The 14,550-nt window shown below is 38.6% G+C and overlaps 2 protein-coding genes across 7 annotated transcripts; one reads left to right on the top strand and one right to left on the bottom strand.

The window, feature by feature from the left end:
- Window positions 1–1,424: 1,424 nt before the first annotated feature.
- On the bottom strand, window positions 1,425–9,973 carry LOC131315070 (serine/arginine-rich-splicing factor SR34-like). 6 transcript variants are annotated; one of them, XR_009196591.1, is made up of 15 exons: window positions 9,873–9,973; window positions 9,396–9,484; window positions 8,936–9,001; window positions 8,778–8,852; window positions 8,540–8,672; window positions 6,441–6,487; window positions 6,252–6,309; window positions 5,253–5,302; window positions 5,100–5,156; window positions 4,869–4,990; window positions 4,684–4,788; window positions 2,500–2,915; window positions 2,256–2,289; window positions 1,832–1,908; window positions 1,425–1,701 (listed from the first exon to the last, which is right to left on the bottom strand). XR_009196591.1 is itself a non-coding variant. In XM_058344127.1 (14 exons), exons 2-14 carry the CDS (start codon window positions 9,477–9,479, stop codon window positions 1,698–1,700), a joined length of 912 nt encoding a protein of 303 aa, XP_058200110.1. In that variant the 5' UTR covers window positions 9,480–9,484; window positions 9,873–9,973; the 3' UTR covers window positions 1,425–1,697. The 6 variants fall into 6 exon arrangements, 3 of the variants coding, with proteins under 3 accessions (XP_058200110.1, XP_058200111.1, XP_058200112.1); XM_058344127.1 differs by lacking the exon at window positions 2,500–2,915; XM_058344128.1 differs by lacking the exon at window positions 2,500–2,915 and having other exon boundaries at window positions 9,817–9,966.
- A 1,137-nt stretch (window positions 9,974–11,110) lies between these two features.
- LOC131315072 (mitochondrial zinc maintenance protein 1, mitochondrial) lies at window positions 11,111–14,070 on the top strand. Its single transcript, XM_058344131.1, has 2 exons — window positions 11,111–11,441; window positions 13,816–14,070. Exons 1-2 carry the CDS (start codon window positions 11,192–11,194, stop codon window positions 13,890–13,892), a joined length of 327 nt encoding a protein of 108 aa, XP_058200114.1. The 5' UTR covers window positions 11,111–11,191; the 3' UTR covers window positions 13,893–14,070.
- The last annotated feature ends 480 nt before the right edge of the window (window positions 14,071–14,550 follow it).

Genomic DNA, 14,550 nt, shown 5'->3' with positions numbered 1-14,550 from the left:
CGAGTTGAGAAATTAGCAAACGAAAGTATTAAAACGCTCCTCAAACACCCCCAAAATATTCACTAAATTTGTTAACCAAATAATCACTCCAACCCACGCTTCAAACTTTTATTATTCACATTAATTTTTAATGAAAGGACCAACTATTTAAAGAGTGGTGTTCAAGTTTAATAAATTTATTAGTTTTTTAATGGTAGTCACCACCATTTGTAGAGTCACTATATTCGAAGAGAGGAAATTGCCATTGATTTTGGTGTGGGTTAGAGCACTTTTTCAACCTTACTCTAAAAACCTTTAGAAATTAGTATCCGGCGTGTGGATTGGAGATGATTTTACTCTCTTTAAGACTTTTAAGTGACTTATAAATGGTAAAAATTCATTTATTCCCATTATTTCACAAAAATCAAAGGAGGAAAACCAAGGATTTGGGATCTAAACCTCATTAACAAGAAGACTTTCTCGAGGGAAAAAAAAAAAAAACAAATTTCTTAGACCCTCGAGAAAGTAAGACCAATAGCCACTGCCTCTCACCAAAGTGTCATAATTTACAACCAATTATTTACGAGAAAAGATAAAACGAAAAACCATTTACATTCGCTTATCAAGACTCTTCCTTCCTATCCCTACGAACCAGTCTACCCACACAGACAAAAGTGCACAGATTGTGCACAGATTTTTTTATGGAATCTACCACGGGTCTCACATAAATGATCTGAGCCGTTCATTAAATGTAAAACATTTTTTCAAAGGTCCCTACGAAAAATCAACTCAATCCGATACCTATAAGTTCTCAACCCAATCATCTAACTTTTCATTAAGATTTCAAGAAAATGAAAAGTTAAATAATTGAATCTAACACCTATAAGTATCGTATTGAGATGATTTTTCACGGTGAATCTTGAAAAAATGTTTTACATTTAATGAACGGCTTGGATCATTTGTATGAGACCCGTGGTGGGCTCCACAAAAAAAATATGTACACAATCTATGCATATAAATATTTGTGTGAACAGATTTTCTGTTTCCCTACCCACTCAGTCAGTCCTACAGTTCCGGACTTGAGCTCTCCCCTCTGCTCTCTCAATTTATTAAGAATGCAATATGTTTGTGCTTCCTCAACAACAACATAACATAACCCATCTAGTTCCCAATCATTGAGGGTATGGGCATGTTTGTGCTTCCTCCCAAAAAAAAACCCATTTACATTCGCTTATCATAACCTAACCCAACCAAACATAAGAAATTTTGTTTAGCATTTTCGCCCTATAATCTGATTTTCCAAAACACAGCCTCTGCCTGGATCGCTAACATTCACCATACATCATTGCTTTATACCAATGTGTGATGAGAAAAGATCTTGGAGCTCCAGCACTGAACATAACTTAATAAATAACATCACAACAGCAATCAAGCTGGGACCCATATAACTCTGAGCAATCCACACCAATAACCGAAATGAATATCTGTGCCTTAAGGCAAAATCAAGCAAAACTCACAACAAACAATGTAATATTTGTGTTCTAGTTTCAACAAGCACTTAACAAGAAAATAGACTTCCGAAATGATAACAAATGTTCGCTATCCCAAGTCCAACCAAACTCGATCAAACTGTCAACCCAAATACATAACTATAAGGTGTGAAGCAACAGTCCCTTGTAACTGCAACTGGAGTCAACAGATACAACCTTGACCAAATCTCACCTGACATTTGCAAAGCGGAAACATGATGCATTTGAGGAAAACAAATCAGGAAAATGGATGATAACACAAATTCGGCCACAGGGAATGATATGCCCAAAAGGAAAAGAAACATGTTGCAAAACTACAAGACCTGGATAAAGTCTTGCTCCTGCTGCGGCTCCGGCTAGCACTGCGCTTTTTGAGGGTTTTATTATCATGCTTCTGGCGCTGAAGGAACGACATTCAAAATGAAATGCAATTCATAGCACAAATGGCAGATGCATATAACAAAACAATGTTGCTACTGTAAGAAGTTTATTAAGTACTTCCCCAGGGAAGGACAGGTGTTCAACAGGTAAACCCTATTTCAAGCAATTTATAGATAGTAAAGAGTTCAACATGATTAACAAACCCTAAAACTTCAGATCCCCATCTTTAAAACAAATTGTATAAAATTCGGGTTCATAATTGATAGACAAGAACGTGGTAAGTTAGGAACATTTTGCCAGCAAGTCCAGTAGTCCATTCCAGGTTCAAAAATATATTGCTTAAAGGCAGTACGGGTTTTCACTTACAGATGGTACAGGAGATCTGGATCTTGATGGAGATCTGCAAAAGTTCCAGAAACAACCGATTTCAATACCCAGAAGTTCCTTTTAACAAATGTGATCCAAGAGCCTTGATGCCTCTTCCGAGTCATAGTTACCAGTTACCATGATTAAAACGGACAGGAAGAAAAAACCATTAACAATTAAGAAGCACAACTGGGAAATGTAAACATACCATCGAATTAAAAAAAAAAAAACCTAATAAACTTACAGTGCAATCGTTAATGGAAGCCACACAATGGTTGTCTAAGACAGCAGTAAGCAGGATGCCCAAATGGCCAACAAAGAGTCCATACACCTGCCCTATTAGCATATGACTTTGTTGAATAGCAATGACAGTAAAATGGTTTCTACCGCAGATGGTGGTTTCCAAATGCCAATGCACTTGGTTCAAATTCCAGCTTTACCAGAGCAATCCATGATCTTTGTTCCCAATCTAGCACCCACGGACATTTGTGATGCTTAACGTATTAGAACATACATACCATGAAGATTTCTAAAGCTGCCCATCTAGAAAACGCCATACCTCCACAACCGAAAGAGTTGCAGGCAGCAGGCATTTGAACCATATCCAACCAAGATGCAAGATCCTAATATGCAATCCCCAGATCGCCGCAAAATCCATATCTAAAAAACAAACCAGGTAATTTCACATCTTTTAAAGGACAAAATGGAATTGGCATAGTTATCTCGCAGTTTTCTCAATACCACATCTGCTAATCAAACCATGAAATGTAGCAAGGATAGCAAACAAGGGACAAAAAAGCAGAGTAAGCCACAAGCCATAGTCATTTCCAGCTTGAAGTTGGGATAGAAGCAATTTACTTATATAGTGAGTATAGAAGAATCTGCTCACCACGTCTCCATTTAATTGGACCCCAAACAAAACTCAAAACTTATCAACTAGAGTTAAGGTACTATATGCTATTGCAATAACAGAGAGTACTAGAGTAGACATACAGATCCATCAAATTTTTTATTTGTTGAGCATGAAGATGTATCTCGTATGACCACACCACACGTAGGGAAATTAAATTCAAATTGAAAGGTGAGATGAGAGAGTTGTTAAGTTACTGATTGCTCCGAAAGCTTTAAGTTGTTAGTAAATAGGCCCAACAATAATTACCAAGTTATTCCACACCCTCCACAACAAGCAACCCCATCTTGCACCGTTGTCCATAGAGATGCAAATAACCGAGCAAAAAAGAATATGAAGGAGAGAAGCGGAACGCAAGCAGGTAACAAATGCAAACAGAGAGACATGAACTCAAGACCTATTCCACCCTCAGCTCTCATGCCAAGTATAAGTTGTATAACTGATTGTACCAAAAGCTTAAACTGTTAAGAAATAGGCTCGACAACCTATATATCAAGCTATTTAACAAGAGTAAGCTGCATAATTAGCCGGAACAAAGGCCACCATAATTTCAACTTGCGAATAAGAATCTATAACCAACAAAGGTAACAACGATATCATCTTATCGACTCTCTTCATGCTGGAATCCACCTTTTGATCGTCCAAAAACAGCCAGTGTTTGTTCAATTAGCTTTCGTACATTGCGTTCCCCCTCTCATGCCATGTAGTATTGGATGATAGGAGCTCCACTCACCCAGGAAACCATTTGAACATATTTCAGTGTTTTGAGAAGGATTCCTATGAGCCCTAGATGATTGCAGCCATTACAAAAGCTCCCACTCCACTTAAAAGAGCAGTACATGTCCTCTCACCAACATATGTAGTTACATTAACAAATGATATATACAGGGAGATCCGTCCAAAATTATCCACAGGTACAGATGGAGCCAATTGTGACATCAGAAACTCAAAAGCATGAATCAAAATCAACACATAGCCTTTCTTGTTAACGATGTCCAAGACAAAGTTGGACTCCAAACTACTTTATGGTAAATTCAAATTCCATTCAAATTGTTTTCTCAACTCCGACATGATGTATATTGCCGAAATGATTGTCCTCTTAATAAGTTCAGGTGTTCCTGTGTGTATACTAGGGTGTGGTATTTGTACTACTAGTTTGTTATAATAGCAGTGATGTTATCAAGTAACGGGTAGAGATGTGTATATTTGATTAGCTAACATAGCTTGATTACAGAATATAGAACTGGGAGGATCAAAAATGGGTCTGGGTGTTATGAAAATATGGTTTGAAGGAGCACAAATAGTCAGCATAATTCCATGAAGTTACAGTTAGCCAACAACTGACACTCTGACAGTGTCACTGTAATATTTCAGAAATCACATGGAGTTTCAGAGTTTTATCAGAAACCTTAGGAAAGGTCCATGTAAATGTATACCTAAATATACCAATAACCATTTAAAATGATAGACTAGAGTTCAGAATTCTTATGCTTTGACTTCTCAAAGTGATATGTATACCTCGACTGAGAGCGCAGCTTTGATCCAGAACGAGCGTGAGGAGAAGCAGATCGTGAACGAGATCTAGAAGGCGAGCGACGAGAAGATTTGGCTTTGGGAGACTTGCTGCATGACGATTCCACATGTTAAGAAATAAAAAACACGCCATACATGAGAACAAAAAATACAAATAGGCATCAACCAACCTCCTGCTCCTACTCCTGCTTCGACTGTAGCTCCTGCCTTTCGAGTCAGAAGGACTACGGCTCCTAGAATAGCTCCGGCTCTGGCTCCGGCTTCGACTTCGACTTGATTTATATTCTCTCACCTGATGGAACGCCAAACAAAATAAGGTATGGTGAGTAACACATTGACATTGAAGTATCTAAGTAAAAAACCGTACTCATCAAATACACAATAGAAGGCTAAAATCATACACGAACTATTCCATCAGAAAAAGCATTCCGAAACTCAGAGTCGTCGAGTTTCCTAATCTGCAGATAGGAAAATAAAAGGTCCCTTCAACATATCTAGCTAACGATTGGCATTTCATGGTAACTGAGACATATTAACTTGAAATGTGAACTTACTGCATATTTCATGTCATCATAGCTAGTATAGTCCACAATCCCCTTTGTGCCTGCAAGACAGCCATAACATACAATATAAGACTCTGTTCGCAGAGATAGAAGACAGACAGGCCAATCTGTAATGTTCAAATATTCTTAGGAAAAAGAATCCCCGGACAACAAGAATCATGTAGAAATGGAAACAACCTTCAACAGAGAAGAAGTTTTAATTCTTTAGAGAAACGAGAAATACAATTGTCACATTACTTCAACCGCTTGTAGAGCAAATACATACTCGTCTGAACATCATTATCAATACGGTTGCATCACAAATATCCACAATTCCACATCTTAGCATTAATATCTGTTTTGGAAATTTGAATGACGCACATCAATATTCACTAGTTTCTGAATACACATGATGCATATGCAAAAGGAGAAGAAGTCGATTATAAGATGAGACTGAAACAGAGAAAAAAGAAGAAGAGAAGAAAAAGAACCCGGAGCACTGGAAAAGAGGGGGAAAGAGAAGGGGGGAGGGGGTGTTTGGCATGTTTGCTAAGATCCAACAAGCTGAACAAGAAGAAGATGGGAATAGAAAAGAAGAGGATGCAGAAGAATAGCAAACATCCAAAATCTTTCACTAGCTCTCCAAGCCTCAAGATACTAGCTGTTTCACTAGCAAACTAATACTGTTTCTTTAACTACAGAGCACAGCAGACAATCCATTAGAACCCTCAACTTGGTGCTTTCTTCTATTCTTTCTGGTTTGGCTAACATATTTAAGGAACAACAAAACAACATATTTCAAGCAATTCATAATCAATACTATCTTAGAACTTCCAACGAACACAATTCCTTTTAACAAATTTTATTTGACAGGCTTGTCCTACACAAATCCTCCAAAAGTAAGACTCCTAGAGCACATGACAGACTCCTTCTAGAGAACATGACCTCTAACTACCATTATAATGTGAGTACATAACATAAACAGAACAATTTGACTTGAACACATCATACCAGTTGCATCACGAAAAACTTGGGAGAAGCAGACATCCCCTGCCCGACGCATGTGATCCTGCATGAAAACACATCACATAAGAGTTTATTAAAGCAGACCTAAGTATTATAGACTTCAAAAAATGAGAAGAGTGCGCTATTTTCTGTCTGTATGCACATAAATAGGGCATTCTTAAAGATCATGCTAACCTTAAGGTCTTGCCATGAAGCAGAGCTAGGCAATCCGGTGACTAACACTGGTCAACCAAAAAAATGAATTTGGTGATAGTTCAAATGAAACCAAAATATCAATTTGCTGCAACGTTGTCAAAGTCGCACATCATGTGATTATCTGTCCTATGGAAAAAACATGTACAGCATAACGTTTAAATAACTCAAATCGTATGACATTTCAGCATTGGACAGTCTGCAATTCAACCTGTATAGCATGTTCAATGAATTTCTCCCTTCGACTCCGCCTTTGGCAGTATTAACAACTTTCTTCATTGTTAATCGCCATGGTTGAAACTCATCGAATGGACACTAACCATGTTTCGAGAAAATAATCACATGGAGACTAAAATTCAAGACCTGTTGAATATTTTCAATACTGAATCAACCAAATATAAATAAGAGTGGCCTGTCATGCTTTTTCTAATTTCCAACATTGGCATGGAAGCTATATAGCTTCAAACATTATAATGTTTTCTTCCCAATTTCTTATTTGTTAGATACTTGGCTGTGTCATTTGCTTCAACTCTCTGGACAGGCATTTGCCTCAGATTTCTGAGGGCTGCACACGGAAGTGCTCTGGTTTGAGCTGCTCCCTTAAGAACAAGTAGCTTCTTACAGCTGGCTAAAATATCCATTTCTCAATCCACGAATATGCCTAAACCAGTGATTTAAAAAGCGCGAGAAGCACGCACTATAACGCGAGGCGCAGCGCAAGGATTGCGCTTCGGAACTATGGGCTATAGTGCAGAACACAAAGGCGCAAGAAAGGCGCTGAATCGCGCGCTATAGCGCAAGGCGCTGAATCGCGCGCTATAGCTGAGGCGCGCGCCTTTTGCTATGAGGTAAAAATCAGTCTTACGTTCGCGATGCACTGAATAATTTCTTCCTTTAAATCGATGGGAACCCTATTTGATCGACAAACCAGATCGAGCAACAACCTCTTCGACGATTCAGAGTCTCGGACGATCGGACCCAGCTTCTTCTTCTCTGGTCTCCCTCTCCCTCTCTGATTGTCGACTCCAAGTAACAACTTCTTCTTCCTCCTCCTCTTCCTCCTCCTCTTCTCACCATCTCACGTTTGCTTCCTCCTCCTCCTCCTCCTCTCACCTTCTTCTTCCTCCTCATTTTCTTTCTATTTTCACCGATTGTCCAGGACCCCCCTTTTCTTTTTTCTTTTTTTTCCAGTCACAACCCCCAATTTCTTTTTCTTTTTCTTTTTCTTTTTTTCTAGTAGTAGGACCCCCTTTGCTTTTTTTTTCTTTTTTTTTCACCTGTTTTTTTTTTTTTCATTTCCAGCTTTGTTTAAAGTATTTGCTCAGTTTGTTGTATTTATTTGTACTTGTTATTTGTAGATGACATCTGAAAATTCTAGTAATGCCTATGCATGCCTCTAGATTTTATTGTCTTTAATCCTTTTGTTATGTCTCTAAGGCTAAACATTATTATGTTAGCTTTTCATGGATGATATGTTATGTTTAGTGTTTGGTACTTTCGTTTAACCATTGACATATTATGTTTTATGACATTTGAAAGTTTTACAAGTGTTTATTTGTATTGAAAACTTGTTCTAATAAAATTTGCCTTGCGTAGAATTTTTTTTTTTTTTTTGCACTTCGCGTCAATAAAGCGCGCGCCGCGCTAAAGCCCCAAGGGATCGTTGCGCCTCGGTGCGCCTTTCTCCATTTAAAACACTGGCCTAAACCAAACAGCAAATATGAGGCGTTTCCTATTCCAATTCGCAATCCACGTGCCAACTTGCCTCCTTAGACGGATTGTGCAACCGAAGTTGCTAATGCCCAATGCACGTTAGATTCTTTGCCATTGGGTATATGATTTAGTACTTTGGGTGTCTGATGTAGTACTCTACAGTTGCAAGTCATTGAATCTCTGATTGTAACTTCTCACCCATAGACATTTTCACTAATATATCTGACAATAACCAACATTATACAGGATAAAAAAGGAATGATACACGATACATGTTACAATTCAAGAACACGTGCGTTTTGATATAGAAAATGAAGCTGCAAAAAAAAAAAAAAAAAGCATCCAGGCATGCAAAACAAAATGCAAACCTCGATATTCAGAGCGCCTAGACACTCCACCACGCCCACCACCTCCTCCTCCTCCTCCTCCTCCTCCTTTCTTATAACCACTGTAACGATCGACAGCTGACGAATTTCCGCGCCCTCCATGTGCAAGCTCTACCTTTATGAACATCAAGAGATCTGTGTAAGTCTCTCAGCCACTAACAAGTAAGCAGAACCTACATAGAAAAAGGAAATAGAAAGATATGTAGGATGCATGAGAAACCCGCAGCCGATGCCCCTCAAAATCATAACCATCACGACCACGAATAGCATCTTCAGCATCACGAGCCTCTTCAAACTGTAATTAAAAAAAATTTAAAACTTAGTAGAAAATTGTATAAATTGAAAAATAGAGTGCGCTGAAAGAGGCAACAATCTCACCTCGACAAAGGCATAACCAGGGGGCCTTGGCGGGATCTTCAAATCAATGTGGGCAATTGGTCCATACTGCAACACGAACACAAGTTATACACTGAACGTCATCCACATAAAGGCGTGATTCAAAATAAAAAACTCAAGTTATCTGCAACCCTTAAACATAGTATTGCAAACGAAACCAACCTTGCTAAAGCGTTGACTTCACCTTTAAATATACAAGTTCTTAACTAATGAATATTCTAAGTACGCCAAAAGTTAAAGATCAGATACTAATAATTTTGTGCACCGCAGCTAAATTGACATACCAAAATAAGCTAAGGCATTATACTCGTTTAGCATGACTAGTATCCTTGCAGTGCTAATAGTAATATGTTCTCGTCGTGAGATTAAAGGAGAACCAAAAATAAACCATGCCATAATCCCTTCAAATTGCATAAGTATTGCAGCGGAAAGGGGACATTACCTTGTAAAAGATATCTTCTACTTCCCTTTCGCGAATATCACCGGGAAGATTGCCAACATAGAGTGTTCTACTCGAGCGACTCATTGTTCCTGAAAGCCAATACCACTAATTATCAAAACATAACTGAACCAGGGGAATGTAAGAACGGAGAAAATAAAAGTGAGGTCTAGTACTACCAAGCGATGAAAACAAAACCCCTAAAAACAACCCAGTGACGGAAGTAGTCTCGAGAAAGAAATATTGAACGCCTGACAATAAATCCTTTGAAAGAGAACCCTTTTACAGGAAAGCTATCACGATTGCCGAAATACTAGGGTAAAAGATTGGAAAAACATAACAAGGACTCCACCTTAGGATATTCAACAGGGATAGATATATACACAAATAAAACACAGCTACAAGCGTCGAGCGAGAATATGACCAACAAAGTTCTGCTCTTGATGGATTTTAGCGTGCAGAGAGAGAGAGAGAAATTACCCTAGAATTATCTGAAATCGGGCAGAATGCACAGAGACGGAGACTTGTAGCAAAGATTAGGGTTTTGAGATTGGTGAGAGGGCACGGTGGTAAATAACTAATGCCCGGTTCTCTTTGGATTCAAAAAGCATTTTTTTTAAAATTCCCTTTAGATTCCTCCTACTCCCAACATTTCTCTCTCTATCTCTCTTCACTTATTACCCCTACTATTTTTCAAAAAAAATTTCAAACATCAATCCAAACAAAGCATAAATATGACAGGGTAAGAGAGCGTGTAATACGTCGTACTTATCTTGTATTCACTCTCCCTCCCGCTTCACATTTGATACAAATTGTCCGTACTGATATGAACGATCGAATCTCGCTTGGCACTCTACTTGACAATGGGTGTCTGGCAGCCTTCTCGGAATCCCTGCTAATGCACTGCGAGTCCGTATGCTCCGTATAAATTTAAATAAGGGGTATTATTGTCAAAAAATGAATTACTGATATTTTTTAACTAGAAGTTACTCCTACTATATCAATTAATGTTCTTAATTTAAAAAATTATATCGTATAGTTATTATTAAAAATATATTTTATGAGTCCTCGTTTGCAAATTTAACAAATAGAGAAATAATCACAGACTAAGCGTTCTTTTCTCAAACTTCTACAAAATCAGTTCTTATTCAAACTCTACAAAATCAGTTCTTATTCAAACTCCTTTGCTACTCATCTAGTTCATTCATGGAAAGGAAATAAAATACTTGAAAAAATTAGATAAGATTGCACTTTTCTTTCTCTTTATGTACTATTAACATGTGCAAGAGATCTATAACTATAATTTTCGATTATTACTGTAAAAATAGAAACTGTATTAGAATATAAAAATGGGTGAGCACTTTGTCGGGAAAATTATATATTACTTCTCTTTCCCACAATAAATGACAATTTTTACATTTGTACCTGCAAAAAAATCTTGTGTTTTACAATTTATAGATATTTTTATGATTTTTTAAATTTTAATTAATAAAACTAATCGAATATATTAGTAAGATATACTATATTTCATGGAGTATTATATTAGAAAAGACTAATAATTAATTTTTTGAGAGAGGTTGAAGTAATAAAACTGTAGGGAGTAAAATTGGTGCATAACTGAAATTAAGGGGCTTAACTGGTGCATAACTGAAATTAAGGGGCTTAACTGGAAGAGAGAGTAACTGGTTGACTTTAGAACGACGTCGTGAGGATGCGGAAAGCAGATGCACCGCAGTTGAAGAAAGCACTGCCCCTTCGGAGCTGCTGTGAAGACTGAAGAGTGGCACAGAGAGAGAGAGATGGGGGGAAGGGGAGCAGGGGAGGCGTTGATGGCGTACAGAGCGGTGCTAAGAGCGACTCGAAAAACGTTCGCAGGGGACCACTTGATGTTGAGGGAGTCGGCGGCGGAGGTGAGGAAGAAATTCGAGGAGAACCGCCACGTCAGCTCCGAAACCGAGATCCAGAGACTCCTCGCTGAGGCTCGTGAGGCTTCTGATTTCATTTCCACCACCATTGTCCAGGCCAAACTCAACCCCTCCGGCGGTTACGGTTAGTTTACAATCCACTTCTCTCACAGTTGTTACTAGTTCTGCACACCTTGTGTTTGTGTAAATGTGCAAATTCTTAGGTTCTTGGATATCGTCTTGTTTTCTAGACATAAGAATGCAATTATTTTGGTAGGTGTTTTTTGTTTAAAGGAATGGGTGTTGGTCTACAGGAATTCTTAAATTGAGAGAAACGGAGGGAAGAGAGAGAGAGAGAAATACATCCAATGGGCATACAAGACTTCCAATGGTGATTTCACCCTCTACATGTGACATGTCGATGATGGTGAATGTATAAGAAACTGTAATGAATGGTCACATTGCATAGTTTAGGTGTACTGTGTGGTACAGTATGTGACCTGGAATGTTTGAAAATTCTGAAAGAAGCGTGATGATCACTTTGCAGAACGCTTCTTTAATGAACTCTCTCAACTTATAGGTAGTTGCAACAGTACTTATGCTTAGTAACTATCAACTTATGCTTACTAAATTCCTGGATGCATACATCCATACGTATGTGAGTGTATTGAGAGAGAAATAAAAGATCAATAACTCTTGCTTCGTTTCTTTGCTGACTCAAATTTGTTTTTATGGGTTGTATGACTCTGAATATTTGATCTTGTGACCAGCCTTTGTCAAATCTAACTACCAGAAGTAGGGATTGATTGGTGTAAGCTGAGACGGGTTGAGGGTGGGGAGGAGGGACAGGAGGGTTCACAAACTGTGCAAGGCAACCAAGGGAGACAGAGTCGTGTGTGAAACTTTGATCAAGGTTTTGGATGGTGAGGAGTGGGTGGGAAGTACAAAAGTTAGTAGTTATCTGAAGGAGAATAGCAAACCCCTTCTCGGGAGAGAAATCTCAGAGTATGATCACCCAAAGGAGAAGAAAGAGGGCATTTTTATCCAAGTTTGCTCTGTGCTGGCTCCTCCTATATTTACACATCTTTGAGGGCTTTCAAATGAAGAATCCTTTGTCAATCACAGACACTGAGCTCTTCAAGAGATATCATGGAGAAGACGGGTTTCACTCCTTATAGGGTAGACAAAACGAAACATTAAAAAGCTTGTAGAGAATATTCCTCACTTAAAATCTAGAAGACACAAATGTAATTACTGTTCTTTCTTTCAAACTAAGGATGGGACAAGTTAAGCCTTGAGGGTTGAGATCTTTTCCCAAGATGTAAGAGTCTAACCTCTACCCTCGAGATCATAATTGGTTTCCTGCTTTTGTTAAGCTGAATGTATGGATAACTGCATCCTGCACTACAAATAGTTCATGGTCTCTTTTGCTTGGTGTTTTAGAGACAAGACCAACAGCGTCAAGTTATGAACCTAAGAGTGTGTTTGGATCATTGTTTATGTAAGAGATTTACTAAAGTAAAAGAAAATGATAGGAGATCAAAGAATAAATTTAACATCTGCATGAGTTCCCAACATTGAGGACGAGGTGATGGACTTAGTGTTATGTTCTGTGCTCCCTTCATCTTAGATGGTATCTTCTTGGTTAAGTATTTGCAACTCAAGTTGCATGTTATAGGTGTGCACGTATTATGTATCTTCATGTAGGAAACTGAACCAACTTTCCATGAGAAGAACTTTGTTGTGTATTCCCTAGGGCTACAAACGAGCCGAGCCAAGTTGAGCTTTGAACTGCTCAAGCTTCGCTCGCAAGAAATAGGGTCAGCTCGAGGTCGGCTCGCAGATTTTTATCGTGGCTCGGGCTCGGCTCGTTAGAGCTCAAATTCACACGAAATGTACTTGTGAAACTACAATGTGTGGTGGTTGGGTCCTTTAATTACAACTTACAAGGGATTCTCATTTGTGTACTAGTTGTGAATTTTTCTATGTGGGACTGATGCAAAACTTCGTTGGGGAACCTTACCTTCATTGGGAAACCTTGCTTCTGACTTATCCCACATCGACTAGGAAGAGCTCAGCACCCGTCTTTTGTTATAAAGCCTAACACTATCTTGTCTTTTTGTCTCAAATGCGTGCGCACCCAGCGTTGACACATGGCCTATGACAATTGTGTTTGATAGTTCACAAAGTAAACATTTATTGTGAAAATATTTTACAGTGTATGCCTAAGGTTGGCTCGCAGGCTTATCTGAGCCGAGCTGTTGGTAGCTTGGGCTCTGGTCGTTTACAAATCAAGATCACGAATATAGCTCAAGCTCAATTGTTTAGCTTCTGAGTCGAGTTCAAAAGAGCTTTTTTCGAGCCGCTCGCGAGTGGCTCGGCACATTTGCAGCCCTAATTTTCCCCATCCGTCATCTCCCATTTTGTATAGCTAGTTTACTTCTTGTATAATGTTGTTCGAATCCAGTATACCCTATTGGTTTAGTACTTACTACTGCTTTTGCTCACCTTGTGCGCAGAGGTGAAGCCAGGTAAAGAGCATGCAGGAGCGATGCTTGAGATTCCTTCCGAAGAGATTCTTAACAAGGCTGCATGAGGAGAGGAGGGAGTTAATTGGCATCCAATTGGCAAATTCTCCGTGTGCTCTATTGACACTGTTGAACTTAACAATACTGTAATAAGCTATTATTTTGGGTTTCATTTTGTTCTATTGAATCAACAATTAGATGTGAGCGAATCTAACCCTTCTTTAACAACAATGGTTTGTTTTTCTAGGCTGCTGATAAATTTTTAAGTGTTGGGTGGTAATATCTGAAAGTTACTCAAAATTAACTACATGGTGCTACTCAGGAACATTAGAGGAAAGATACTCAAGCTGACTGATAACCTGATACATAATACAAGGTTCCATCGTTCGATAAAAGCCCACCAAAGTGTGGCAGGCCCAGCATCTGCAACTCGAACCAAAAGCCTCAAACTCCAGAGACTCCACACACCAGAACTCACGGGCATGAAACATAAACCAAACCAAGTAGTCATTTGTCTCAGTTAATTGAGGTTGATTGCATGAATTCGTTTTTTGCTATTAAACTCAGGCGAGAGTATCGTGTTCCAAATATTTAGAAAATCAAGATCATTTTTGAACTACTGCCTACAAGCATGAATCATATTCGAGAAAATCCACCCAATTCATGTGCTTGTACATGACAAGAGAGTAAAGCCAACATAGCTTTGTTTGTTGGCCGTTTGAAAGG

This window comes from Rhododendron vialii, chromosome 13a (genome assembly GCF_030253575.1).
Source record: "Rhododendron vialii isolate Sample 1 chromosome 13a, ASM3025357v1".
Lineage (NCBI taxonomy): Eukaryota > Viridiplantae > Streptophyta > Magnoliopsida > Ericales > Ericaceae > Rhododendron > Rhododendron vialii.
The sequence above is the reverse complement of the archived record's forward strand: the minus strand, read 5'-3'. Positions and strand labels throughout refer to the sequence as shown.